The sequence below is a fragment of the Microtus pennsylvanicus genome, chromosome 12, assembly GCF_037038515.1.
Source record: "Microtus pennsylvanicus isolate mMicPen1 chromosome 12, mMicPen1.hap1, whole genome shotgun sequence".
NCBI classification, from domain to species: Eukaryota; Metazoa; Chordata; class Mammalia; order Rodentia; family Cricetidae; genus Microtus; species Microtus pennsylvanicus.
The window spans coordinates 5,817,012-5,843,876 of NC_134590.1; the positions used below are offsets into that span (position 1 = coordinate 5,817,012).

The following is a 26,865-nucleotide window of genomic DNA, read 5'->3' on the forward strand; positions in this document are numbered from 1 at the left end:
GGCAGGATTCTGTTGTCAGTGCACCAGCTTCACATCCCTGCGAGTGGTACTGTGTTACAATGAAAAACAAAAACAAAGATGCAAAAATACCCACTCAAAAATTTGTATAAAATCCATAATGTTTAAAGAAAAGTAACATTATTCTCAGTAGATGTGTTATATGGGTATAGTGTTGGTGGGGCTGGTCTGGCTCAGTGGTTAGAAGCACTTGCTGCTCTTCCATAGGACCTATGTTTGGCTCCCAGGGCCCATATTGGGCAGCAAACAACTGTTTGGAAATCCATCTCCAGGGTTCCCATGCCCTTTTCTGGCTTCCCCAGGCATCTGCATACGCATGACAGACATACATGCATACACATAATTCAAAATTAAAAAGAGAATAAATTCTAAAATCATTCTGGTATGCAAATAGCAAATGTTTAGAAATTCCTAGAGTTGATGCTAATAAAATCTTGCCACACCTTTGTACCTATCCACGGTGTGACATAAAATGGCACAAGAGATGGGAATGCTAATAGTTACCAAACTAAGCAGGTAGATTTAGAGGGCTGGTCTGTCTGGACTCAGAGAGCTGGTGCTATTCAGCACTGAGACAGGCAGTCAGTCTCCCATCTACACAACCGCGGCTAGCCTTAGGCCAGCTACCAGGGGGTTCTTTCCTCCTCAACCCTTCCGATGTGGGACTCCAGCACACTTCGTTAGCCATCGGTCCTCCAGGTGCAGCTGCCTACTCTACTTCTCCCATCCAAGCCCATCCTTAGATGTCTGGGTCACACTAGGATGCAAAGCTTCCTAACTGTGGGTTTTGCTTGAACTGCAGTGTTTGAATCTTCACTGGGTCAAGGCAAACATAATGTACATAAATGTCCCTTTCATGCTATCCCCCAAATCCAGGCCCTCCAAAGGATGGGTAATTCTGTGTTTTTCACATCAGCTCTGCACTTCATGAAATAACTAATCTTTCATACCCAGTCAGAAACAGTATACAGTTCCTGACGACGTTATTTCCCCAGCTTCTTCCAGACCAACCGAGACGCTTTGTGACCTAAGACATCCCCACATATGCGCACACTGCTGCAGCCTGGCTTCCAGCTAGCACTTACCAGGTTACAGTTTTAGGACTACACAGCTAAAAAGCAAACCACCTGAAGATGCATTTAAAGCACAGACTACTAGGTGCCTCCTAATGTTTAAATTAGAAGAGTGGATTTAAATATTTACCTGCAAATTATTCTCATGCAAAATGACACCTAGGAGCTGTGTTCCCATCTGCAGTGCTCTCTGCTTTGAAGATGCCATGTTATAACTCAGATCAATAAAGCCAAGAGCTCTCTATTGCTTCCCAGAGGATTCAGCACTGTTCTTCTAATTTCATATTTTAAAAAGAAACAACTGTGCTGAGGTATAGTCTGTTATTTTTTTATTTAACAATTATTTTTGAGAATGAATGGGAGGTAAGAAGGAAGGGTGAAGGAATTATGAACACAGTATGTGAGTAGATGTCTGGAGTACTCAGGACATTTGCTGCTTTGCAGGCCCCTTGGACAGAAGGAATGGTGTCCTCAGCTGCACACAACCTTTGCCCTGTCTTGAGCAGTGTTGTGAGTTTGCAGCTTTGTCACCACTGAGCAGCTAATGGTAGGGCAGTGACCCCGGCCCTGCCAAACTCTTGACCCCACCCTGACAGCTGACGCCATCTGGAGAGCTTTGCAAACAACAAAAGATTTCCTAATTGGATTTTACACCTCCCTTATTCTCCTTGCTTTTAAGTGGTAGGGGAGTTTAATACAAAATGTGACGCGTTGGTTTGTTTTCATTCCTAAGGAGCAAGATGGGAACAAGAATGCTTGGAAAGTATGACAGCTATGTGTGTGCTTGCCGTTTTCAACTGCTGAGAGAGACTCACAAACTACAGGGCAGGGAGAAGAGCTTTTCTCACAGAACTTCACTCTTTCAAGGAGGCTGGAGGGGTGTGTCACCATGACAGGACCACAAAGCCACATGCTTTCCTTCACAAGGCTCACGTGCCATGTTGCAGAGAAAAGTTTCAAAAATCCACGACTCCAATACCATGTAAAGTAAATCTAAATCCTGACAAACCCTACCTATAAATCTAGATGTCACCTGAAATTGTATGCTATAGGTACCAGGAGGCTACTGAGCTTATTGAACTTTGAAATATATGTCTCCCCTTTATTCCCCTATATTCTAAATCTTATATAAAATATAAGTATAACTTTAATAATATTTAAATTAAAATTATGACATTTCATGGTGTCAATTTTTTTTAATGTTTTAACTGTCATTAGAAAAGATACTACAAATATCAAATGTCAGGACTTTACAGGAGATCGTTACTGACTAGAGATTATTGGTGAAGAAGAACTTTCCAGAGCCTCTTTCCAGTTTTTAGCAAATACACCCTGACTGGTCAAGATGAAAACTAAATCCTATTGACTGTTAAAAGGAGCCATGATTAGAACACACAGGAAGAGATGGTTATTCATTTAGCTTTTTAATATTAATTTAAATTTAATATCCTACACTAACGGTGAATCTCGGTTGACTGAATCTGAGAGCATGTGAAGCCCCTACTGCTTGCTCTCCTGCGAAGGATTTTCTCAGCCAGATTGTTTGAAGCCAGAAGAGCCACACCGGAATCTGAGAGACTTCTGGTGGAAGTCCAGATAAAGCGAGACAGAAGAAGGAAACTTTGATTTTGCCTCTTGCCTTTAGACTTGCGGGGAGAACCATCTACTCTGTGGCTGCAGCCTTCCTTTACTGATCTTAGAAGCAACCTTGGATTCCCATGCAGACTGGAATCCTCCAAGCATTCAGTGCCAGACTGAACTGCTGAGTCAACCAGCCTCAAGGACTGAACGAATACAAGATTCTCAGTTCCTCCAGTGTGACCAAGCCACAGCTGAACAACCCAGACCTCATCCTGTATGCCAGTCTAATAAATCCCTTTCATGTATATTCATTATGTTAATTTTGTTCCTTTAGAGAACCATGACTAACACATGAGTTTCTACGGCTTTCATTACATTCCCTTATTTGTTGAATTATGAGATAGGCTTTCAAACACAAGCCTGTATATAAGCCACACCCCCTTGTCCTATTACCTCTAGGGGGAAAAACTCATCTAGATTAACTTTGAATAACACACATTCCCAGACAATTCTCTCCAGCTCTTAATGCAGTCTGTTAAGACTTCTGTATGTAAAATACCAAACCTAACTGGTTAACTCAACATATAGATGGAATAGAATACTCTACTTGTTGGAGTTGCAGTGTTGTGTTCTGGAAAATCCCCCCCCCCATCTGTCTTAGTTAGGACTTTTACTGCTGTGAAGAGACTCTATGGCCACAGAATCTCTTATAAAGGAAAACATTTGATTGAGGCTAACTTATAGTTTCAGAGGTTTAGTCCATTGTCATCATAATGGGACGTGGAAGTGTGTAGGCAGATACAGTGCTGTAGCTGTATCTGAGAGTTCTTCTACATCTTGTGCAGGCAACAGGAAGTGGTCTGAGACACTGGGCATAGCTTGAGTGTAAACAAAACCTCAAAATCCACGCCCACAGTGACATACTTCTTCCAGCAAGGCCATACCTATGCCAAAAGAAAACCCACACACTTCCTAATGGTGTCACTCCCGATGAACTTATGGTGGCAAATTCCATTCAAAAGACCAACCACACCATCTCTTTAGCACTTGCGGATTTTTGTCCCCACAACAAAGCAGCTCACAGTCATGTTTGGCCACAGACATGCTGTTGCTGCTACTTCCTGTTCAGCTCACTGATCCAGGAATTCCTCCCCCCTTTCTAAAATCAGACGCATCCATAACTTTCCACATGAAGGAATCAGCAAACTCTCATCACTGGGTCAAATATTTACTGTGCACTGATCATCTTCCACCACTCCAGAAGAGCGTGGACCTGACCTCCCATTTCACCCACGAACAGTGTTGGAGACAGAAGTCCCTCCAGAGTTACTTGGTAATGGATGAATGTTTCATATTGTCTTCCAAGGTAACTGTGGATAATTGATCCATCTCTACATTTCTATCCCACAGTTTCTATTAAAAGATAAATTCATTTTTTCTATTCTTTTAATCTGAGTATATAGGACTTGATTTGCTTTTACCTAATAATATCAGGGGATATTACTCTGTCAAGTTGTAAGCTGTGTCCTTGTGGTTTCCACAAGACTTAAGCTGCCATGAAAAGAATCCCAGTACTCAATAAAGTGTGAAACCCCAAGGATAGATATAAGACTTCAAAGAGCAGACCTGCCACTCAACCAGCCATCAGGGATTGTGGCCAGACCATCTTACACATTTGACTTTATTTATTAAAGCTCTTATTGATGGGAAAAGCTTGTTAGCCAAATCCCAGTTAAGGTGTGGCTTTCTGGAGCCCGAGAAAACCTGGGGCACGGACCAGGTGCTCACTCTCTCTGTGTGATTCCCGTGGGGGCACAGCTGAGCTTGGACTTCTCGTTCCTGTTTCATGAGTTTTACCCTTATAATAAATAAAAAATATAATTGTTTTATCCTTTAGCTAGCCTAGTTATTTCCCCAATAGAGCTACTTTCTACAGTTGGCACCCAATGTGAGGCTAGAGTGTCCAGTGGCTGTGACCAGCAGTGGTCAGGCTCCATGCCATTCATTTTGGGTATAGAATTTCTGGCCATGAGTAGCCGCTACTGTCTGACTTCTGGGTCTAAGGGGGGTGGAGAGATGCGGGAAGCGGAGGCAGAAAAGAGGAGCTCAAGCCTAGTGCTGCCACCGCCACTGTGGGCAATGGCTGAGGAGCTTGCGCCCAGCATCACCATCACCACTGCAGGCAAAACAGTCAGAGACCTTTTTGGGGAGCACACAATCTGTGATTTACACTAAATAAGTGTTTTTAATTTAATCATCTCTTTCAGTATTTGATGCTAAATTCAGATTTAAACCATCCATGTGACTACAAGCACACAGCGACATCTACTGGCAGATAATGGTTATCGCACCTATTCCAGCTAACTCAACCACAGGTAAGATTTAAAAAATATATATAGATATATATATATAGATTTAAATATATATTATATATAAATTGTAAATTTATAATTTAAAAGGAAAAGTGATGAAAAATTTAACAATTCAGAGATTCACTATCTTTTTTACTTATACTATATATGATGCCATGCAAGGTTTCTATGATTTCCCTCCCATATCTTATATTTGATTCTGGGGATTAGTTTTGTTCTCCAAATTTTCTTCTTAAAAACATGGTTTAATAATAGGGTAAAGAATAAGGCACTTTAAAAAAATAATACAGTCTTTGCAGACTGACAATGATCAATTAAAAGCAAAATTCAAAACTCTGGAGAAGGATATAAACAATTTGACTAACAAAACCCAGTCAAATGAGGTACTTTTAGAAATGGTACAGTTTTTACAGACTGATAGTAATCTACTAAAAGGAAAATTCAACACTCTGGAGAAGGATACAGCCAATTTGACAAACCAAACCCAGTCAATGACAGAGGGTGCTGAGACATTGTCTGAGAGAATTCATACTGTTGAATGTATTAACTGAACTCTGTCAAAGGGGTGTGATAGAGTGACTGATAGAATGTCTCTCCAGGAAGGTAATATGCATGCTATAAAAATTATGTCCAAGGATGAGACATTATCTCTACTGGACAGACTTCACACACCTTGGAATCCTCAATGAGGGCGTTAGAGCAGAACACTGGACAGGAGGTCCAGACTTTACAAAGGCAGTGCACTTTATCATGACATTCTGGCAGAACTCCAAATAAGAACTTAAAAAAAAAATAACCTATCAGCTTCTCAGAAGTTGTTTGCAATTTTACTAGAAAATAACCTTGAAATTTAACCATCACTTTACTTTTGCAGGATCCCATAAAGAGAACATCACCCCCATGACAGCTGGAAGCAATTCTAGAGGATGATGCTCCTCTCCCAATAAAGTTTGTCATCACAGTTGGGAACACCATTTAGGGGTTGTTGATTATTACTTGTATCAGGTAGAGGGTTGGGGTGGAAACTATGTAGGTTCAAAAAGGAAAGGGGGATCATAGTAGTGTGTAATAGAGTGAACACTTGTGAGCTACTATTTATGGATAATTTACATTGGTATAGCTTTTATATATTGATACAAGTTCAAATTATATTTGTTATTTTTATTTACATTATTTGTATACCTATGCAAAGTTATTCTGTCAGATTGTATACATGCATGTTTCTACCTCTGTTTAGAACATTTTCTATATTGATACAACTTTTAGGATATATTTTCATATTGCATTATATATTATTCTTACCTCTGATCAAGACACTTATACATTGTTTACTTTTTGAGGTCATTGTTCTCATTTGCTGCACATTTGCTTACAGATTACTTAATATTCTGACATGAAGTTTTGGTCTTGAAGTTATACAGATATTAAATATTATAGGTCAATAGTTGTTCATGTTTGTTATACATATAGTCAGATTAATTAGGTTCTTTAGATACATAGAGATTATATTCTGCCTAGATAGGTAATCTTCAACCACTTTAAGGATCTGTAGAATATGACATTTAAATAACTTAGGGTTCTGTTGACATAAGACATTATTGCTCCTGACAGCACTAATCTATTCCCCAGAGAATGTTGAGCACCAAAGACACTCCACATGAAGCATGTTTTATTCTTGGCAAACCTGGCCTTTGGGCAAGGAACTGCCCATGCATAGACCACTGACAAAATGTACAATGTATGGACAGAACAAGCAGGATACAAGAAAAAGACTGTCAAACCTTGCTAAGACAGGGTAAGACAGTTCTAAAAAAATTCCCTGCCTCTGAAAATGGTCTGTCAGTTATGCTAGGTCTTAGCCAAAGTTGGTTACTTCAACACTGCAAATGAGACTTCGGTGACTGCTCAGGTAGCCAATTGTTTCCATCACATACTGCTCACTTTGGAAGTTGCTTAATTGCACTTCCTGTCTACTCAACTGATATTATCTCCCTTCTCAGGCCTACAATGGGGTTGAAGATTAGATAGTCATAGTTATCTTCCTCTTATGATTTATCTGAGACTCTTTGGAATAAGATGTTTATAAAAACATTTGTCAAGTGTTCCTTGCTTAATATTGTTTATGTTGGTTGCAATTTTATGTGTGATATCTGTTCCTACTGTATATAGTAGTATTAGATTTGGGTCTCTCTTGTTTAGAAAAAAGGGGGAGGTGATGGGGAAACCTTGTTAGCCAATTATCTTTAAGAGGTGGATCCTAGTTATGGTGTGGCTTTCTGGAGCCCGAGAGAAAACTGGGGCATGGACCAGGTGGTGCTATCTCTTTGTATGACTTCTGCAAGGCACAACTGAGCTTGGAATTTTCGTTCCTGTTTTGTGAGTTTTCATCTTATAATAAATAAAAATATAATATTTTTATACTTTAGCTAGCCTGGTTATTTCCCAAATTGGGCTTATTTCTACATCTCATGGATACCACAGTTGTACTAAATTGCAACCAGTATCATGGAGAATAGAGGTAGGCTGGCTATCTCTGACAAGCACTGTCCAAAGGAAGAATCTGAAGATGTTGGTGTTTTAACTCCCTGCCACCAAAATCCATCATGGTTTGTCATATAGCGGTGTGTACTGTGGTACATTGTGTTACCATGAATCTGGAACTGCTTTAATGAAATTCTAAGACAATAAGGTGAATCAAAAATGTCATGTGTGGTTGTAGGAGCACTGGATAAAACTTCTAAGGAGTAGACATCTCACAGAGCCTCTTGGCAATACAAATCTTGTGTTACATTTTTTAGTCTGTTTACACATAACATGCTTCATATAGCAATACATACATTTGCATAAAAATCATATTTTATATAAAGGTTATACAATATTTCATTATAAGACAGTAGCTGGTGAGAACTTGGTTTGGAGAACACTTGCTATAGAGAACATTCATTCTTACAGGTGCCCAAGATTATATAAAACATCACTTAAGTCTCCCAAATTAGCAAAGATTTGCTATAAGAATTAAATAAAAAAGCTAGAGGCATTGGTTAACTTCCTTAGAGAATAAATCCAAGTAGAGGAAGGATTATTTTGCCTCACAGCTCAAGAGTATAGTGTGTTTTGGACAGGATAGTATGGGGCAGGAGTATGTCACATTCTGCCCACATTCTCTGTCGGGATGTAACTTCCTTTCTCCTTGTCATTTAAGTTGGGATCCCTGGATGTGGAAGGGTGCCACCCACACTTAGAGTGGCTCCTTTTTTTGTTCCAGTTAACCTAATCTACAAACTCTCTCAGCTACATGCCCAAAGTTTTGTTTCCATGGTAATTCTAAATCACATTATGCTGGCAAATAATATTAGCTATCATATCATGGCAAAATTATTTTCTAGAATATGCCATAATCTTACCAGCAGGTATGTGTAAAGCCCTTAGAAAAATATTTGAAAAGGATATGAAATTCATTATTTTCTTATGAAGTCCAGTGCAGAGGAAGGTGCTTTTTCCATCACATAACAGCCTACTACATCAGATTCCTCGCAAATCAGTGCTAAAAATGTACACTTCCTCCAGCTGAACTGCAATCTTTGTGGTGTGGCTGTGACTCTCTATATAACTGCTCCTCATCTTCAGAGGAGAGAGGAAGACACCGACTTCTTAGACATAGCATATGGACACTCTTGAAATCTGTCCTCTGATGCTAGTTTTGAAATCATTTATTTATCTTCACACTTAATATTTCTCTCTCAGAGGGCACATGTAACATTTTATAAGTTAGGGGCTGGAGAGATGGCTCAGTGGTTAAGAGCACTGACTGCTCTTCCAGAGGACCAGGGTTCAATTCCCAGCACCCACATGGCAGCTCACAACTGTCTGAAGATCCAGTTGCAGGGGATCTGACACCTTCACACCAATGCACATAAAATAAAGTTAAATAAACCATAAAATATTAATAAAACATTTTATAAGTTATCTATAAAACCTTTGTGAAAAGGAAGGGTTTCAATCAAATTTGTTTTCCCATTTGCCACTATGTACTATTTTGGGGAATTGAAGACACATGCCTCCAAACACTCTGTCTTGTTATTTGGAGGCCATGGAAACTTTGGATGGTAGGGTCTAGAGTGAAATCTTATCAATGGAGTGTGCCCTTGAAAGGGACTGGGGAACTTGACCCGCCCTTCTCTCCCTCTTGTGTGTCAGCCGTGAGATGGACAGCTGTGCCCTGCCCTGCCCTCCCCATCACCACACGCGTCTTATCTCAGGATTATGAGGCATCATCCCATCCCAGACTGACACCTCCAAAGTGAGAGCACCACAGCAGCCTTCTTTTGAAGTGTGTTATCTCCGACATTGTTGTAGCAACAGAAACTTAATGAAGTGTGTTAATATGAAATTAGTATTTTTTCCAATTTTTAAGGTCTGCATAATATATTTGTTCCAAGTGAACCATTATTTCATTCATCATCTGTTGGGAAGAATAGATTTACTATTGTAAAAATCAATAATAAACAATTCTATATTTAAGGTTTTCTTCGCGTATATACTTCACCTCTAGTGATAAACCCGTTTAAAGGGAGCACTTAAGAGCATATCCTGTTTTTTCAGAGTACCAGAGTTTGGTTTCTAGCATCCATGATGGGTAGCTCATAACTGCCTGTACCTCCAACTACAGGGCATCTTACATGCATGCTCTTTTGAACTTCACGTGTGCCCAAACTCACATCCGTATATTCTCTTACACAGATACACATGCCTACACATAATTAAAAATACATCTTTAAAAGAATAATTATTGTTTTGAAGATCATAGTAAGTTCAGTTATTTTAGGGGGACTATGGCATAGCACATGGCTGTGGGACTGGGCAGGACAGAAGCTTCCGTCTACACCATACCGACGCACACTGTGGTTGATACTGGAGTGGATGCCTTGTCCACACCGTCAGAAGCACACTGTGGTTGATGATACTGGAGTGGATGCCTTGTCCACACCGTCAGCTCTGTGATCATCATTAGACCTTTGCTGGCAGGACAGAAGCTTCCGTCTACACCATACCGACGCACACTGTGGTTGATACTGGAGTGGATGCCTTGTCCACACCGTCAGCTCTGTGATCATCATTAGACCTTTGCTGGCAGGACAGTAAAGGCTTTTGAGTGCTGCAGTGAGCATGGCTTGTCTTCTCAGTGAGAACACCCTACACCCTCTCGGTGACCCGCCCCTTACCACAGGTGTTAATGTCTTGTCTTTCTGTCCCCTGGAGCTGTGTCTAGTGGCATTAGTGTGAGGCCAAGGGGTGATTACAGAAGGTACTAGTGGGGAAATTCCGTCTTCATATATGTATGACTAAATGGGCATGTTTCAGCTTTCAGAATGCAAAATTTTCTGCTGTATAATGCAAATGATATTAAGATAAAAGATTATTTTTCCATTAAATGTTAAAGTAAAAGATGGAGATCATTTAAAAAATATCAACAGTGAAGGATACTTAATAGTTTCTTGTCTGGAAGCTTCACTATCAAATTTTACAATTCTTTACTTCTGACTTTCCGAATATATTGCAGACTAAGGCAGAGCTATACATTCTTAAATATGATATTATCATTGAAATTATATTCCTAACATCTCTATCACTTTTTAAAACATCCCTTAACTGAAAGAAAAAAAAAACATTTTAAAAGACATACAATAGACTAACCTCCCAAAACAAAAGTTCAATACAGTTGGAATTCTAGGATGGAGGTCAAGCGTGAGTAATACTGTTGCAGGTGAGGCAAAGTGAGTGGCAGGGAACAACACTGGGTGTTCCACAATTTTTCCTTTGTTACTTGGAAAAATGAATTCAAAATCGTGCTGTCAAATTTAATACTTTGCTCTCCTCATATCTGCCACATCAGTCGCTAGACACTCAGCCAGGACATTGCTTTGTCCAGTCTGAGTGTCTCTTGAGGGATGGTGACCTGTCTGACGTACCTGTCAAAGGCGGGCTTCTCTCCACAGTCGAATGCATCCTGAAGCTCCTTGACAAGGTTGGCCTGGCCTGGCAGTCGGAAGAGGCCCTCTTCCTTCAGGCCCCGCTGTCGGATGAAGTCCACACACTGCTCCACCAGCAGAGGCGCCAGCCGGTTCCCATATCTCTTCTCGTATCGGACGGTGTCTTCCAGTTTCTGTCCAAAAATACCTGGAAAAAGAAAAGATGGAAGTAAACCCGAGATTCCCATTTTCCTCTCATTCACTGCTGTCTTCCTTTCAAACCCACTGTAAAGGACACAGCTTGGAACAGTCACAAGTATCTGAGGTTTGCTATTTCCCATTGGTATACAACCAAGTTCACTGCATTCACTTGTCCAGTGGACCGGGTTTCCCTCTGCCAACCCTTCTGGGGGTATTCTTTGCTTAGATAAAATAGGAAACTGAAAACTCATATGAGTTTCCTGAAAGGAGAAGGAAGAAAAGTAAATGCTATGTGCTAAGATTGTGCAAGTCCCCGGAGGAGTGGGAGAATATTCAGCAGCTATTAAGCCGGGGATTCAATAACAACAGATGGTCTTCTCCCATCTGTTATATAACGCATTTATTTACAGACTCACAATTGCAGAATCATCACATTCCAAACAATAAAACATCTTACTACCAGAGTATTAGCCTGGCTGGAAATGGTACCAATACACAAACGAATTCTTTATCTTGTGCCACATCTAACAAAAATGGAGTTCACATGCTGATTTTATGAAAGAAGAATCAGAAGTGGCATTTTCAGGGGCAGTGGGCATGGCAGCCCGTCATGACAGAGTGACACAGCTTCCTTTGTTGTATTTAGAATGAGCAGTTCCTGGATAATGGTGTGGCAAACACTGTTCAATAATTCAGCAACCATTCGCGCTCCTGTTTTCTCTTGGCATTTCAACTTTAGAAGCCAGGAAATAAACACGTCTCCCATTTCTCTTGCAGCAAGGCAGCCACATCTTATACCACAGCCTGAGAAGGGGTGAGAAGCGCCTGTGGATAGCTGGTTTTCTGTGTGAGAAGGGTTCTAGATAGACTCATCAAGGAACTAACTCCTTCCTGCTTTTGCCTTTTCTAATGAGTTAGGAGTGGAGAAGTATCAGGCACAGCTATTAAAAGGAAGGCAACAGACCCTGGGTAGCAGTGGTAACTGGTGTTGGCCATGAGAAGCAATGAATTACAACATTCACAGGATTAAGAATTACCAAAAATAACTAATGAACTGGATAACCAGGATTTGCTTGTTAGATGTGAATTTTTAAAAATTAATATTAAACTAATACAAAAATGTAAAGGTATTCATATTTATAGGGTACCATGTGATGGTTTAATACATGCACATACTATTCAATGTTTAAACAAAATGTGTGGATTTTCTCAAACAGTTGGCATTCTTTTAGGTTGAAAACATGAAATCCTTTCTTCAGGGTTTGTTCTTTTTATTTATTTGTTTGTTTGTTTATTTTTTTTTTTTACACAGGATTTCTCTGTGTATCCCTGGTTGACCCAGAACTCACTCTGTAGACCAGGGTGTCCTTGAACTCAGAGTTCCACCTGCCTTTGCCTCTGCCTCTCGAGTGTTGGGATTAAGGCATGCACCACTACCACCTGTCTGATTCTATTCTTTTTTCTGGTGACTGCCACCTAAACTCAGCGGCATACCAGACATCTTGCTTCTATCCAGCAATAACACAGTATAATTCACCAGCCTCTCTATTACTTGTTCCTTCCAAGTCTTTTTAACTTCTGGTATTCACCATTGTATTCTTGACATCTGAGAGATCAACAGTTTTGGATTCTGTACATGAATGATCTCATATAATACTGGACTTCCTGTGTTGTTTTGTTTCATTTAACATAATTGTTTCCAGTTCCATCCATCGTTTTGTGAAAAGCAAGATTTCATGTTGTGTGGCTAAGCAGTAGTCCTTTCTGCTTGTACTACTGTTTTTTTTTATTAACTAGTTGATAGACATTGGTGGTTTCACTATAGTTAAGGGACTACAATATACATGGGCATACTAATATTTCTTCAAAACGCTTATTTCTGTTGGATAGACTGATACATTGTATGGTGGCTTTATTTTTAACTTTTCGAGAAACCTCTTGACTATCATAATAACTGCACTAGATTTTAGCTACACTTTCCTGCCATTTGATCAGAACTTTTGTGGATTTTTGATACAATTGTTTTTACTGGAGTGAAATGATTATGGTTTCGCTTTGCATTTCCTGATGATAAATGATATTGAGCCTTTTCATGCATACCTACTGGTATTTAGTCCTTGTTTCTTTTAAGAACTATCTACAAATGTTTAGACCCCATCAGAAATATACTTATTTTGCAATGCAGTTTTCTGTGTGTGCAGTGTGAATCCCTTTTTCAAATGTACCCTATATAATATCATCTCCTATTCTGCACTCTTGGCCTGACACTCTATTATTTTCTATGTAAAACTTTTATAGCTTGATGTCACTGCTCTTTTCTGTTTTCTGGTTTTGTTCTTTTTGCTTTAATCATCTTAAGCAGAGAAAATTAATATTTTCAAGCCAATGACCTTAAGTGTTTCCTTGTATTTTTTTTCTTACACCTTATTCATTACAGGCAGGGTCTCTCGGTCAAGCTCAGAGCTCACCGATATTGCTGGCCTTGCTGCCACCATGCTCTGGAATCATCTTTTTCTGTTTTTTGAGGCTGGAATCACAGATGGGCTGCATGCCTATCCAGCATTTATATGAGTTTCTGGGGATCTGAACTCTGGTCCTTGTGCTTGTACAGCAAACTTGTTAACCATCTCCCAGGCCCCTGAGTATATGACTTTAAGTTAATAATTATTATTTCACTTAAAAAAAATGCTGAACCTAACCCCAGCAGTACTTTCCTCCAGATAGTTTTTAAATATGAGAAAAACAAGTCTGCATTTGTTCAAAGTGACATTAAATCTTTAGCCCCACATTTTCTATAAGTTGCAACAAAGCAAACTTTTAACCCATTGGTGTGATTCCTTTGGAGCTATTCTAGGTTTGCAGACTACTCTTGAGCAAACGTATGGTCTTTATTTCCCTGTGGGCTTCTTTGAAAACAAATGTTAAGTTTGATGCTTTGATGGTATTTTGTCAAAATTCAGAAAATAGTCTTTCATGGCACTGCTAGGTGATTTAAACACCAAGTGTCAATATTGAAGAGTAAACTTCTGTGTCTGTGGTTTTACTCTAGACATTAGATACGTCTTGATACACGCACAACAAAGGCTTTCTCTCCTAATCTGGAGACACTTCAGGAAAGCTGTTCCCATTCACCTCCCAAGTGCACTACAAGTGTGAACTACTCTCTCAGGATGGAGTTTCACTCAACAATAGAATAAAACCATGTCTTCAAGCTCTCACAACTTCTTTTCTCACTGGTTCAGGAGATGCTACCGGGAGATCTGGTCTACCTTTGACTTCTTTGAGTATGGAGGCTTGTCTTTACATTAAAATAAGATTCTCCTTACAAAGAATAGCAAGGAACATTTATTATATATCATATACTAAGTCCTTGATGTATATTCTTTAATTTCCATGAGATATTTAGAACTACTACATTCCCTATTCATGTGCGGGGAAATGGGCTCAGAGAGATTCAATAATTTGTTCAGGTCAGAGCTGCAATGTCAAAGTGGAAGTGACCTCCTATTCAGATCATCCTCTGTAGAACTTTCGGCTATCCCCAAGTGTCAGCCATCCTCCCCTTTAACCACACTTGTCATGCGCCTTCATTTTCAGAAAACTTAAAGTCTTAGACGTAAGCATAATTTCTAGGTCAGGCGTTTTACCAGGCATTTATCTACATTCTCCCATCTCATCTCACAGCGCCCAGGAGGCAGGCACCACCTCCACTGCCGTTTTACGGATGCCTTACCAAAGAATTTGTCGAAAGGTGACCAAGTCAGCCAACGGTGAAGTCTAATTTCTCACAGCTGAGGGATCTCAGAGTCACATGGGCTCCTTTTCTTATACAGTACTTAGGGTGGATAACTGCCGAAAAGAGGGTGGGAAAGAAGCCCTCTATTTCCAACTCTCCAATCTCACTCTGTCTCACCACACTAAGGGGAAAGGGGTTCAGAATACTGAGAATAAAAAAATTTGTGGACCATAATGGTTCTGATTTCAGATATTTTTAAATTTGAGGCTATCTGCAAACATAATGAGATACTTTAGCAAGAGAGTTCACCAATGTCTCCATACATCTATACACATAAACTAGCTATATTTTAGGTAGTGTTTTAAATAATTCTGTGCTTGAGAGAGTTTCATGGTATTGAAGTTTCTACAGTGGAATCGTGTTGCCACTAGAACATCTCAGATTTTGGATTTTCAAATTTGTATTGCTCAGCATATCCATCAGCATCCCCATGGACATACGCTGCTTCAGATTCCTGGAGTATAAGCTCAGCACGGATGAGACTAAAGTCCTGCACAAACATTTGCAGAATGAACTATGCATGCATGAAACCAAAACATGTCATCTTCCTAATTAAACAAAACAAATGAACAACTACACAAAATGAAATGAGATGTGCTGCCAAATTTCTATTAAAAGCCATAAAGATAGAACAGTCCTTGTTTTCGAGTGAAACAAACACATTAAACTTCCTAATTGTTGCTCCAGGTCTTTGCTATTGGTTATTGTAGAGTTTCTGTCCCATCTGGTCACCAGATCATATGCTTAGCAAAGAGGAAAAAAAATGTTCTGGTTCCCCTGTTAACTAAAGCTCTGCTAGCAGACAAATCCTGCTATCGCTGGGGCTGTGAAAGCTTTCAATAAACATTCACGCTTCCTAAATGGATAAGACAAAATAAAAGATGACTATTTTAGCTCAGAACAAGGAAAGCCGGCCAAGGCTTACTTCTGTCTCTCACCAGCTTCCTAGTTCAAAAAAATAATTCTCGCAAGAGTGCTAAATCTAAGAGATAAGATTCGTAGCAATGAGCAGTCAGTGAGTGCAATCATGTGATCAGAAGGAGGAAAGGAAGAGGAAATAAAGACTTGGAAAAATGAGGAAAGTGTTCCAGGATGAGAAGCCTGACACAGTGGTCCCGGCCTCAGAAGAGAACAGCAATTATAGACAGCATCATTTACATCCAGGAATCAAGCCAGAAGATTTACATGTGCTTCAAGGATGTGCTTCACCAGAATCTTCTGTAGCCAAAAGACACCAGGTGGCCTGTCTCAGGCCCCATGTTTAATAAAGAAGCCTATGTAGGTTACAGATAAAGGTCCGTGTGACTCTGAAGGTCTTTCTTCCTCTCTCTTTTACTAATTCAGCTCAGGTGTTTTTCACAAGTGAGCTGCATGTTCCCTTAGAATCATTGAAGGAAAAACTCAGTCTCATGTAGGTTAAGTCATTCTCTGTTATCCAGATGAGCTGGGAAGTCAACCTTTATTCCCAAGCAGCTGAGGCTCCATATAACACTTGGTACAATACTTATCCCAGGTTGGCATTCATTATTCCATTTTCCCTAGGGAGTCTGCAAGATCCTAACTTGAAGCACGCAGTCTGTCTTTCTTACATCCGCAGCATCGCTTGCTGGGGACTCCAAAAAATGCCACTCATTTACAGACAATACAAGTTAAAACTATATGTGTCCGGACAATGGTATTTGGATGGGACAAATCAACTTCCAAAAACATGATTATAATGTAAACAACATTCATTTTCTGAAGATAATTTTGGCTGTATCTCCAAACATATGAAGTCATTGTATTTTAACTCAAATTGCTTACAGACTAACAGGAGAATGCAGAAAGCACTGTAATGCTCTAAGTGTTTATAAATACCAGGCTATATACAGCCACTCAGCTCACAATACATTTTGAATATTAACTGATAGACCTATCACCTCACTTTGGATGGAAATAAAGCGAACAGTGTGTACTAAATATGTGCTGCTTAAGGAGTATGTACACACACACACATATAAAGATACAGTTTCCAAGAAGAAGCTCGTATAAAACACAAGGCTGAATAGCAAGAAGTGTGAAGTGAGAGCCATCCATGTCTTGAACAAAGAGGAAGTTTGAACGCAGGAGGAGCACCATGGTGGAGGACACAAAATGAAAAGGCAAGAGGAGGTGTCAAGTATGTGTTCAGTAGGAAGAACACATACTAACTAACATGGGTTAGCCTGGGAAGCTGGGGGGCTATCTCTTGGTAACCGGTGGAACTGGTTAGACTGTGTTGATGATTATGTAAAGTATGAATTACTCCTGTGGGCAGTAGGACATAGCAGTTCTGGGTGGTGGAACAAGGCTTGAGAGCACAATGAAGGAATAGGGATCAGGCAGTGCTTTATGGAACAGACTTTGATGTAGGAATCTATGAAGGGTGTGACAGACGGGGAGGCCATGGCTGTCCTTGTGAAGAAAGAGCATTGCAGACCCAAGCAAGAAAAGTGCAGAGGCCTAAGGTGGGGTTTGAAGGACCCCAAAGCAAACCCCAGATGTTCTAAGTGTTTATATATAATGTGCCACATTCTATGAATAGCCGCTGGGCAACTAGTAACTTATCTCCAAGAAAGGGACACCTTTGACTAAATTAAGCTTAAACTCAGAAGTTAAAATTTTACTTTAGTTTTTAATTGCAGAGAAAATAGTTCTTAATATGAAGTCATGATGAAATATCAAAGTTTAAAAATGAATAGGTTAAAACTACATTATAGTTTTCTTTTACCAACATACAAATTCCAAATACCACAATCCCCCACTTCCCGACTAGTAGATGTTAGGTTTGTGAAAACCCGCGGAGGGAACATTTTCAGTGACCTAAATTAGTTCTTGAAAAAAATGAAAGGGCAGTGAAGGCCGGAGCAGGTCTGAAGAAAAGCCCTCTGAGAAGTGGCTGGGCTGCACAGCTCAGGGCTGGCACCTACAAAGATCCCCCACTCTACCCTTCGTTCTGGCAGTCGTTCTAAAGCTGCTGAGATCCAGTGAGTCTCTCTTTCTCATGGTCTACCCACGATAACAGTTAAAAACTTATTTGTGGATCAGGAAAACAGCAGCCTCAATGCTTTTGCTTTTCCTGGGTGCTTTCTTAGCTTCACACACTCGGCTTGTTTCTTTGGGGAAATGACAAGTGGGTGTGCGGGCAGCCCAGAAAGCGGGGTCCACCGTGGGAAACAGGTGAGCACAGTCAGTAAAGCACAAAGCCAAACTTTCCTTAAGGTGACACAGTTTGGAGTCCGGGATCGAGAGGGAAGTAATTCTTCTTAGCATCAAAATTTCAGTAAAGATGTGCAGTCCCTACACCCCAGGCTATAATGCAGGGGTGACAGATTAGTGCAGCACGCTAGCCTGGCAACAGTGCAGCTACAGCAGCTGAGGACCTTCCTCTATGAGCCCCAGTGCAGAACTGCGGTTATGCGGACAAGGAATCAGACAGGGAGGGGCTGCATGCTCCCTCCTTGCTTCTAACAGAACGCAGAACACAGCACTGTGGAAGGGCACTATCTCTCGGTCCTTGACTCCAATATTGAACATTCCCTAGACCAGGAAGACTTCCTAAGGAAAAGACAGCTGTAGAAACATAGTATCAGGACGTTCCTCCTTCTGCCTGTGCCAGCCTGTGGGGGACTTTCTCCTCAGAGGCTGCCTTTCCCTTTGTATTTAAGGAAACATAGAAGAAGGCGCAAACACACAGCAGGCTTGCAGGCATTCCCACACATCTACGGTCTACACATCCAGGAGGAGGGGAGGAAGAAAGGGTGAAAACTGCCTTGCTTTGTTTGAGACACATAAACAGTACTCCAAATATCTCCAATTACTTTCAAAGAGCTGAGAAGCTATAACCCAAGGGGCATGGCCTTTGAATATTAGCTCTTGAGCCTCTCTCAGTTTCTGTATGTTTCAATTTCTCTATCAGTGATGTAGTTGGGCAGTAGCCATGAGATGCTCACAGATATTTAAAACTTGAGAGCTAACATTATGTGTTTCTCATTTAATATCTTATGGGTGAACTTGGAACACGAGCAAACACCTTGCTGATAGCACGTAACCATGGTCATTGCTCAAAGAGAAAGACCCAAAAGGAGTATTTCTTACTAAGTTCCCTCTGTATTTAATTTTCATATTTCCTCATTTTTGGGTGACTGCTACGTAGGGGATTATAACGAAGATGTGGCCGACTTCAAAAGAGGAACATAATGGTCCTACATCTCATTCAGCTCTGCGGCTGACGAATCAGTGGTGGTACATTTACAATCGCTTACTTTCCATTGGACATCTTCCTCCACTCTATTGCTCTCAAATTAAGGCAAACAAAATTTTAAAAAATACACATAAACTTTTTTTCTGAGAACATTTATTTCACTAGCACCTGAAAACAATACAATTCAGAAATGCATTAGTTTGTATTGTTGATTATAGTTAATTATACCCACATTTGCCCTTTTCCAATAATATATGTGGAAAGTCAAGGTGATTCCAATTTCTAGCCAATGGGAGTCACCACAGAGAACCTGATGGTCCAGACTTTCTCAGCATGCTAGTGAGGCTGCACACGGAGTCATTTGGAAATCCAAAGGGGTAGGACTCAGAACGTTTTGCAAGGGACCCCTTTCCAGTGATCAGAACCAGAATGCTGGGTTTAGATGTGGGAAGGGCCCAGGAGAACTCTGCCCCCTCTCTTCAGATTTGCTCTGTTCCCTCTCTGTCAAGGTGATCCTTACAGGACCACTGTGTTTAAGCCCCACCTACCCTTCACAGACAGCAACACACAGATCTATAGGAGCCTTGAACAATCAACCCAGGCAAGCAATGTCTTACCCAGCGCTAAGCCCTCCGTTTCCAATGCTTCCCCCCCCCCGCGCCCCCCTCCCCGCGCCCCGCCTGATCCTCACAGACCTGAAAGCTGGCGCTAAGAGACAGACATTCAGACATGAGTTAGAAGGACATTAGGGTACCGTCTACCGACCTTTCCGGAAACTAAAGCACCGTTTGATTCTTCTGTATGTTGTTTTGGGGATGAAAGGAGTTGATGCACCTGAGGGGCGTCCCCCCGAATTTCGGTCTTCAGGCATCATACAGGCCCCAGGTTGGGAGATCAGCTCAGGCTTCCTTAAACCCTGCCTCTGTGCAGAAGCCCATGGGCACTCCTCTCATGCTTGCTTAGGTGTCAAGTCTCAAGTGCTGGTCCCTAGCACTCCCGGGTGGGTTTTGATCGTCCAAGTCCTGAGTTAAGGTAACCTCTCATTTACTCCTTTTTGGTAAGAAATAAAACAAAATACACCACTTCTTTTTCTTTTGCCCAATTCGGGGGGTTTTGAGGATCTTTTTTGCTGTTGATGCTGTTTGTTTTTGTTTTTTTAAGTTTCTGCAGACATTCCAAAATGTCACAGAAAAAGAATTGCAGCAAGCAAGCTGCGACTACCGTCACACGGCAGGCAGGAATTGTTTCGTTTTGTTTATTAAGAACTATCTTCTCAGCTGGACAGAAAGTCCTCTGGAAAGGTCAGCCCTGTGCATAGGGGAAGAGGAACAATGACAAAAGGCCCCTCGGGAGTACTTCAGGACAGTCCCAGCTGGCTCCTTTCATCTCAGGGAAAAGGGAAGAAATCCTTGGCACCTTCTCCAGAATGCATTCCAGTGCATGACAATTCCTTGCAGAGGACTCCCCAGTTCCTTTTATGGTACCCCTCAGCCTTTGATGCTCTCTGCAGGCGTCTCCCTTTCCTCTTCTGTCTTCCAGCTCCCCATGGAGTCGCCACGTCAGAAGAGTCCGGTGCCCATTCTAGGAGTCTCCTTGGCTGTTCCGAGGCGGCTTTGCAGGGAGCTCTCCTCCCCCCTCCTGCTCCGGTTCCCTTTTCTCAATGAGAGCTGGGCGGGAGCTGGCAGGGCTGCTGCTGCCGAGTCACAGCTGTGGCCGCTGCCGCCTCCAGTGCCCGCTGGTCAGACTAAGCAGGTGCAGTCTCATCGTGAGGGGAGGGAGGGAGAGAGGATGCCTTGCGCCCCGTGAAACCTTTTAATTTTTTTTTTTTTGACTCTGCAGTGACCTCACAACTCTTGCCTGACTCAGCACCTTCTCTGCTGCCTGGCTCAACCCCTACACAAAACAGTAGTGGGGGATTTCTGCGTGCTCACTCACACTCTCTTCCCACACGAGATTTTTACGTTTCCTCATTCAGACCCTATGTAGTTCAATCTATTTGCGGATGCTATAGCAAAACGCATATCCTTAAGTCACATTACATATTGATACATTTTATGTGTTTATAAAAGTTAGTTTTGGTGGCCATGAGCCTGCAGGTACAACCGCAAAAAACAAACCAACTCATGCAAGATGGAAATGCATCCACTTCCAGGGTTCGGTCTGAGCAGCAGCTCCTGCAAGCTGTTGCCCCTCACCCGTGTCCTCCCCTGCTTTCAGTCCTGGTCACTGAATAATTTACTCTCTGGGTTAATCATTCATCCACTGGCTGCTCCCTAAGCAGACCTGGAATGCTGGTGCTTTAACCCTAGCTGACCCCCGGCCTCTCATTCCTCCTCAGTCCCTCAGCAGAGCTTCCCCTACCTCTGAGTTGTATGAGAAAGGTAGCCTCCAGAGCAGCATCACTGCCCAGTGTGGCTTTGCCGGTCTGTGACACAGCCAGGGAGGTGAAGTGTGTGTGTGTGTGTGTGTGTGTGTGTGTGTGTGTGTGTGTGTGTTCACTCTAGGTGACTGGAAGCCACAAAGCAGACTAAGTACTCCCTTGAAAGTCTTATTGGTCCCCTGCATGAACACTGACTCAAAATCAACTGGAACAAAATTCAATTTACAGAACAAGCAAGGGGCTGAAGAGATGGCTCTGTGGTTTAGAGTGCACGCTGCTCCAGCAGAGGGAAGTTTGGTCCCCAGAACCCATGCTGGACAGTTTGCAAGAATTATAGACTTAATTTGAGAGTCATCTGGTGCCTCCGATCTCTGGAAACCTATACTCAATATACATGTATGTCTGAATGCATGTATGCATGCATGTATTATGTATATGTGTGTATGAGACACCCTACATATACATATTAAAAATAAAACAAAAAACAAATAAAAAATAACTAAAACTAAACATTTCCACAGTTGAGCACTTTAAGAACCCAATTTTGTGGTTTACTTGTTTCTATGAATTTTTTTGAGAATTTCATGCATGAGTACTCTTTTTATATCATTTTTACCTCTCCCCATTTCAATTCTTGTGTTCAACTCCTACTCCCCTCCAAATTATCTATGCTTCTTTTTAATTATTACTGATACACACTCACGCATACTCACACACACTCATACATACCACATACACAGCCCCTCCCCAACACACATACACACACATCCTCCACATAGTCACAAATACACCCCCCCATAGACTCACAACTCACAGAATTACAGACCCCCCATGCACACACACACACACACTCACACCACACACAGGTCTACACACTCACACAGCCTCACACTTACACACGCACACATGCCATACAGACACAGACAGGCCTGAACACTCACCTTATGCAAAGCCCCCACCTTCTACAGGCTGCCACACCCACACACACTCACACCCACACAGGCCCACACTCAAACCCTCTCTCTCTCCTGATTAACTTATTAACTTTAAAGCCCACACTGTTTCTTCCCCCACGTTGTTAAGTCGTGAACAGGAGGAACTGGTCATGGAACTTTAAGCGCATCGCCCAGTTTGGGAGATCTAGAATCAGTGCTGAAGTTTCCTTTCCCGGCTGAGCGGTTAGTCTGTTCTGCGGTCCAGGTGGTTTGCTTTACTTAGCTGGATAGGTGTAAAATGATTGGCTTCCTTTGACGAAGAGCCCTACACCTTCTCTCTCCTCAGTTTTTTGTTGCTAGGAGAGTGAGGCACCAGAAAAGCTCCCCAGGGATCTTCAGGCCACTGTGGAACGTGGCCTTTCAGTTTGGTACTGAAGCATTTTAGTCCAGGTGCATGGCCACTCACAAACTTATGTATTCATGCAAAGATAGGTGCTTCTTCACACACATACACACACACACACACACACACACACACACACACACACACATTTAATTTCCTGGTGTCAATTCAGATTTTTTTTTTTTTTTTGGTTTTTCGAGACAGGGTTTCTCTGTGGTTTTGGAGCCTGTCCTGGAACTAGCTCTTGTAGACCAGGCTGGTCTCGAACTCACAGAAACCATATTTTTAAACATCTAAAAAACTATTTTAACTAAAACGATCTTATATTAAAATTTTTGTTTGATGTATTTTCAATATCTATTATAAATAAGGCATGAACTTGTGTTTACCACAGTAGAAGGACCAGATAATATTATTATCCTATCAATCAGAGGAAGAAATGAATTTTCCTGGTGCTTTGGAACTTGACAGTCACCCACCTACTCTGGGCCTCAGAACCTAATCCACAGAACAGTAAGCAGAACTAAACAATGACTTTAAAATAAGCTAAATAATGGAAAACTTACTTTTAATGCAAGGATAACTGGAATTTCAAAACATGAAATAAACAACATTTTTAATCATATATGTGTATTGTTTACACCTAAAATTTAGAACTTTCTTCAAATTTCAGCCCATGGTCATGGAATTAGTGCGAGCATTTGAAATGCAGGGTCCAGGGTGAGAACAGCAACAACCGTGATCTAGCAAAGACTCCAGTCTGCTCGGTTCTCGGCACTGCATTTGAAATGCAGGGTCCAGGGTGAGAACCATAACAACCGTGATCTAGCAAAGACTCCAGTCTGCTCGGTTCTCTGCACCGCATTTACGTATGCACTGGTTTTAACACTGAGAGGAATCAGTGAACAGTTTGTGAAAGTTAAGTTAGTGTTTTCAAGCTTATCCTATAATTCCTTAAGACTTAAAAAGGAGAACCTGAGAAATTCATTCTTTGAGGGATTGTTGTTTATTATTGTGAATGACTTATGCTAGAACACACACAAACACACGCGCGTGCACACACGTGCGCACACACACACACACACACACACACACATATATATATATATGAGTTATCACCAGTGAAAACAGCCTACAGAGTGGGAGAATATCTGAGAGGTGAGAGACGAGTTGTATACAAGGGATCAATATCTAGAATACATAAGGAACTGTGAATCCTCAACACTGCTAGGTGCCAACCACTTTCCTGTGTGTACATTTACATGGAGTATGCGGGCAGAGGAGCCCATAGAGTGGTACTAAGGAGGCTTTCAGGTCGTGTGTTGGGAGTGTCAGAGAGCACAGAAGGCAGAAGAGTAGCAGAAGTGGGCAACGGTGAGGCAACCAGACCTAATGATCCGAAAAGGTCACAAGGAAATACAAAATAAAAATCAAACATGGGAACAAATTCATTCATTCATTCATTCAAAAACTTGAACCATGTATTTGTGAAAGTCACTGACGTGGTGGGGGTCGAGCTGTGGATGCAGTGCTTACTGCACAAGCCTGAGGGCCTGAGTCCAGATGCCCAGAGCCCTTGTCGGGGCATGTGAGGCACTAGGCAGCCATAACAGCAGTGCTGGGGGCAGAGTCAGGCGGGTCACGAGGCTCACGGACCAGCCAGTTTAGCTGAAGCAGTAAGCTCCAGGTGCAGAGACCCCTGCCTCAAGGACTGACACTGGGGGTGAGAAACGAAGATACCCTAAGGTCCGTCTCCGACCTCCATGTTTGCCTGTTTGTTATATACCAGCACACGCATGCACATACATGTAGAAGCCTAACGTGTATAAATTACATAAGATCGTGGAGAGCTGGAGTATCCCTTTCAGGCTCATAGACTTGGAGATTCATGGACTGTTGGTGTTTCTATTGGAATCATCTCTTTCGATTCTAGGCTGATAGCAGTGTCTGTGGTCACCAACTTTACCCATCTTTCTTGAGAAGACAGACAGAAGAAAGAAAGAAAAGGAACATGGACACGTTTGATATAGTCACTCTAAAACATTCCCCCTAAGCTGATATTAAGGCTCCTCCTGGACTCGGGGGCCTCAGCAATCTGATGAGAGAGAAGAGGAAGCAATAGGAACTCTGAGAAGTCACATTTGCTGGGTGCCCACAAGTCTCCAAACTGGAACCAGTTGTGCGTTTATTTCTCATGTATGCCAAGGGGAATTCTGGATGAGGGCAGTCTCCATTTGTGGGTCTACAAATATTTTAGACTGTCATGCTAGCTCATGAACAGGGTGAGTGCAGGAACTCCCATACCAGGAAGACCGGAGTAGGAGCGAAGCTAGTACTATGACTCCCTCAGCACCCTGGGCTGGCAGCCGGAAGTCAGGGTGCTACTGGACAGGCTGGGACAGATGGTAGTCTTGCCTCCCTTTCTTTGTTTCCGCTCTGGGGCTCAAACCCAGGCCCTCAAGCATGTTAAACACACAGACTCTACTACTGATATATCCTCAAAGCTCAGCATTTATCAAAACCTAAACAACTTCACATTATAAACTGCTTTGGAAATCATTCTAATATACGAAGAGGTCAGTCATGTTCATAGAAAAGAATGGTTTTGAGAATTCAATGTGCTGACAATTTATAAAAATGAATGCAAAACATGGAAATTATATTTGGCTGGTTAAATGTGAATTTGAGTTAATAAAACTGAGCCTGGTGGTGGTGGCGCACGCCTTTAATCCCAGCACTCGGGAGGCAGAGGCAGGTGGACCTCTGTGAGTTCGAGGCCAGCTTGGTCTACAAGAGCTAGTTTCAGGACAGGAACCAAAAGCTACGGAGAAACCCTGTCTCGAAAAATCAAAAAAAAAAAACCCTGATTTTTGACTACATTAATATTCACATAATTCATTTTTAATAGACATTATCATACCTCATTGAAAATACACTTGGTGGTATACAAATACTTTTATTATTTCTTAAAAAAACATTTCTATTTATGTTATTCCAGCTCCTGTTTCTTGAAGGATAAAATTATCACCTTTAATTTCTTCCTCTTTTCATTCTATCTGACTTAGTTTATTTCCTTTTAGCTTATTTGCTGTGTTCTGCATTTTCAACATTGTTTTGCTGGGATTGTATATATACTCTAATCACTTACTGTTAGTCAAAAATGAGAAAAATCGAAAATAAAAACGAAGTTATTCCGTTTTAGAATTCAACATATTCACAGAAGTTTGGTTCCTACAGACAGGCGATCTGAATTAATTAATCCAGGAGTTATTTAGATATGCATCAGCAATGGTGCTGAATAATTTACTATTCACATTAACGTTCACCCATTTGGACACAGGAGCTGACCCCCTGCCGGCTGGAGGAAAGGTTGACGCATCTACCTTCTGCTTTTCTATGACTACACTCTGCTCACCTCCTCCGAAGGGTCCCCATATGACTCGGCGGATGGACTTCACCCAGTCTTCCATATCATTCTGGGTGCTCGCCATGAGGAGGTAGCTCTCATGATTCGCTGTCATCCGATCTCGGTCACCTCCTGCAGAAACATAAGCACATTGGAAGGACAGTTCAGCCAGTGAGAGCCGAATTTTCCTTGCCAGCCTCGAGGGCTTCCCAAAGGGCTGGGCCTCCTGCAGGCAGGCCCTGCAGCCTGGTGAATGAATGGGAAATATTTACCTTAGCTGCTGGCTGACCTGAGATGGGACTGCTGCTTTAAAAGGAAAAGCTCTTATGTTTCCAGGAGAAAGCAGGAGAACAAATGCCATTCCCCAAACAATGCTCGGGGTTTTCTGTCCTAGCAACAACCCATGGGCCTGCAGTAACTCATAATCCAGTCCATTCACAGACAGAGCTGCTGAATAGGGAGAAACGGCAGAGACAAAAGGAAAGGAGGAGATGATGGGGGTAGTGGGC

General features: G+C 41.7%; 1 protein-coding gene across 7 annotated transcripts in view; it reads right to left on the minus strand.

Moving 5' to 3' along the window:
- The window catches only part of Arhgap24 (Rho GTPase activating protein 24), a 391,351-nt gene that overhangs the window by 23,844 nt on the left and 340,642 nt on the right, over positions 1 to 26,865 (minus strand). For 6 of the 7 annotated variants that reach the window (XM_075942976.1, XM_075942978.1, XM_075942975.1 and 3 more), the window contains 2 exons: positions 26,366 to 26,488; positions 11,014 to 11,221 (listed from right to left, as the gene is read on the minus strand). In XM_075942976.1, the coding sequence (XP_075799091.1) occupies positions 11,014 to 11,221; positions 26,366 to 26,488 (331 nt within the window). Of the gene's footprint in view, positions 1 to 11,013; positions 11,222 to 19,997; positions 20,970 to 26,365; positions 26,489 to 26,865 lie in introns of those variants that run through there. The other variant, XM_075942982.1, reaches the window with a different exon arrangement.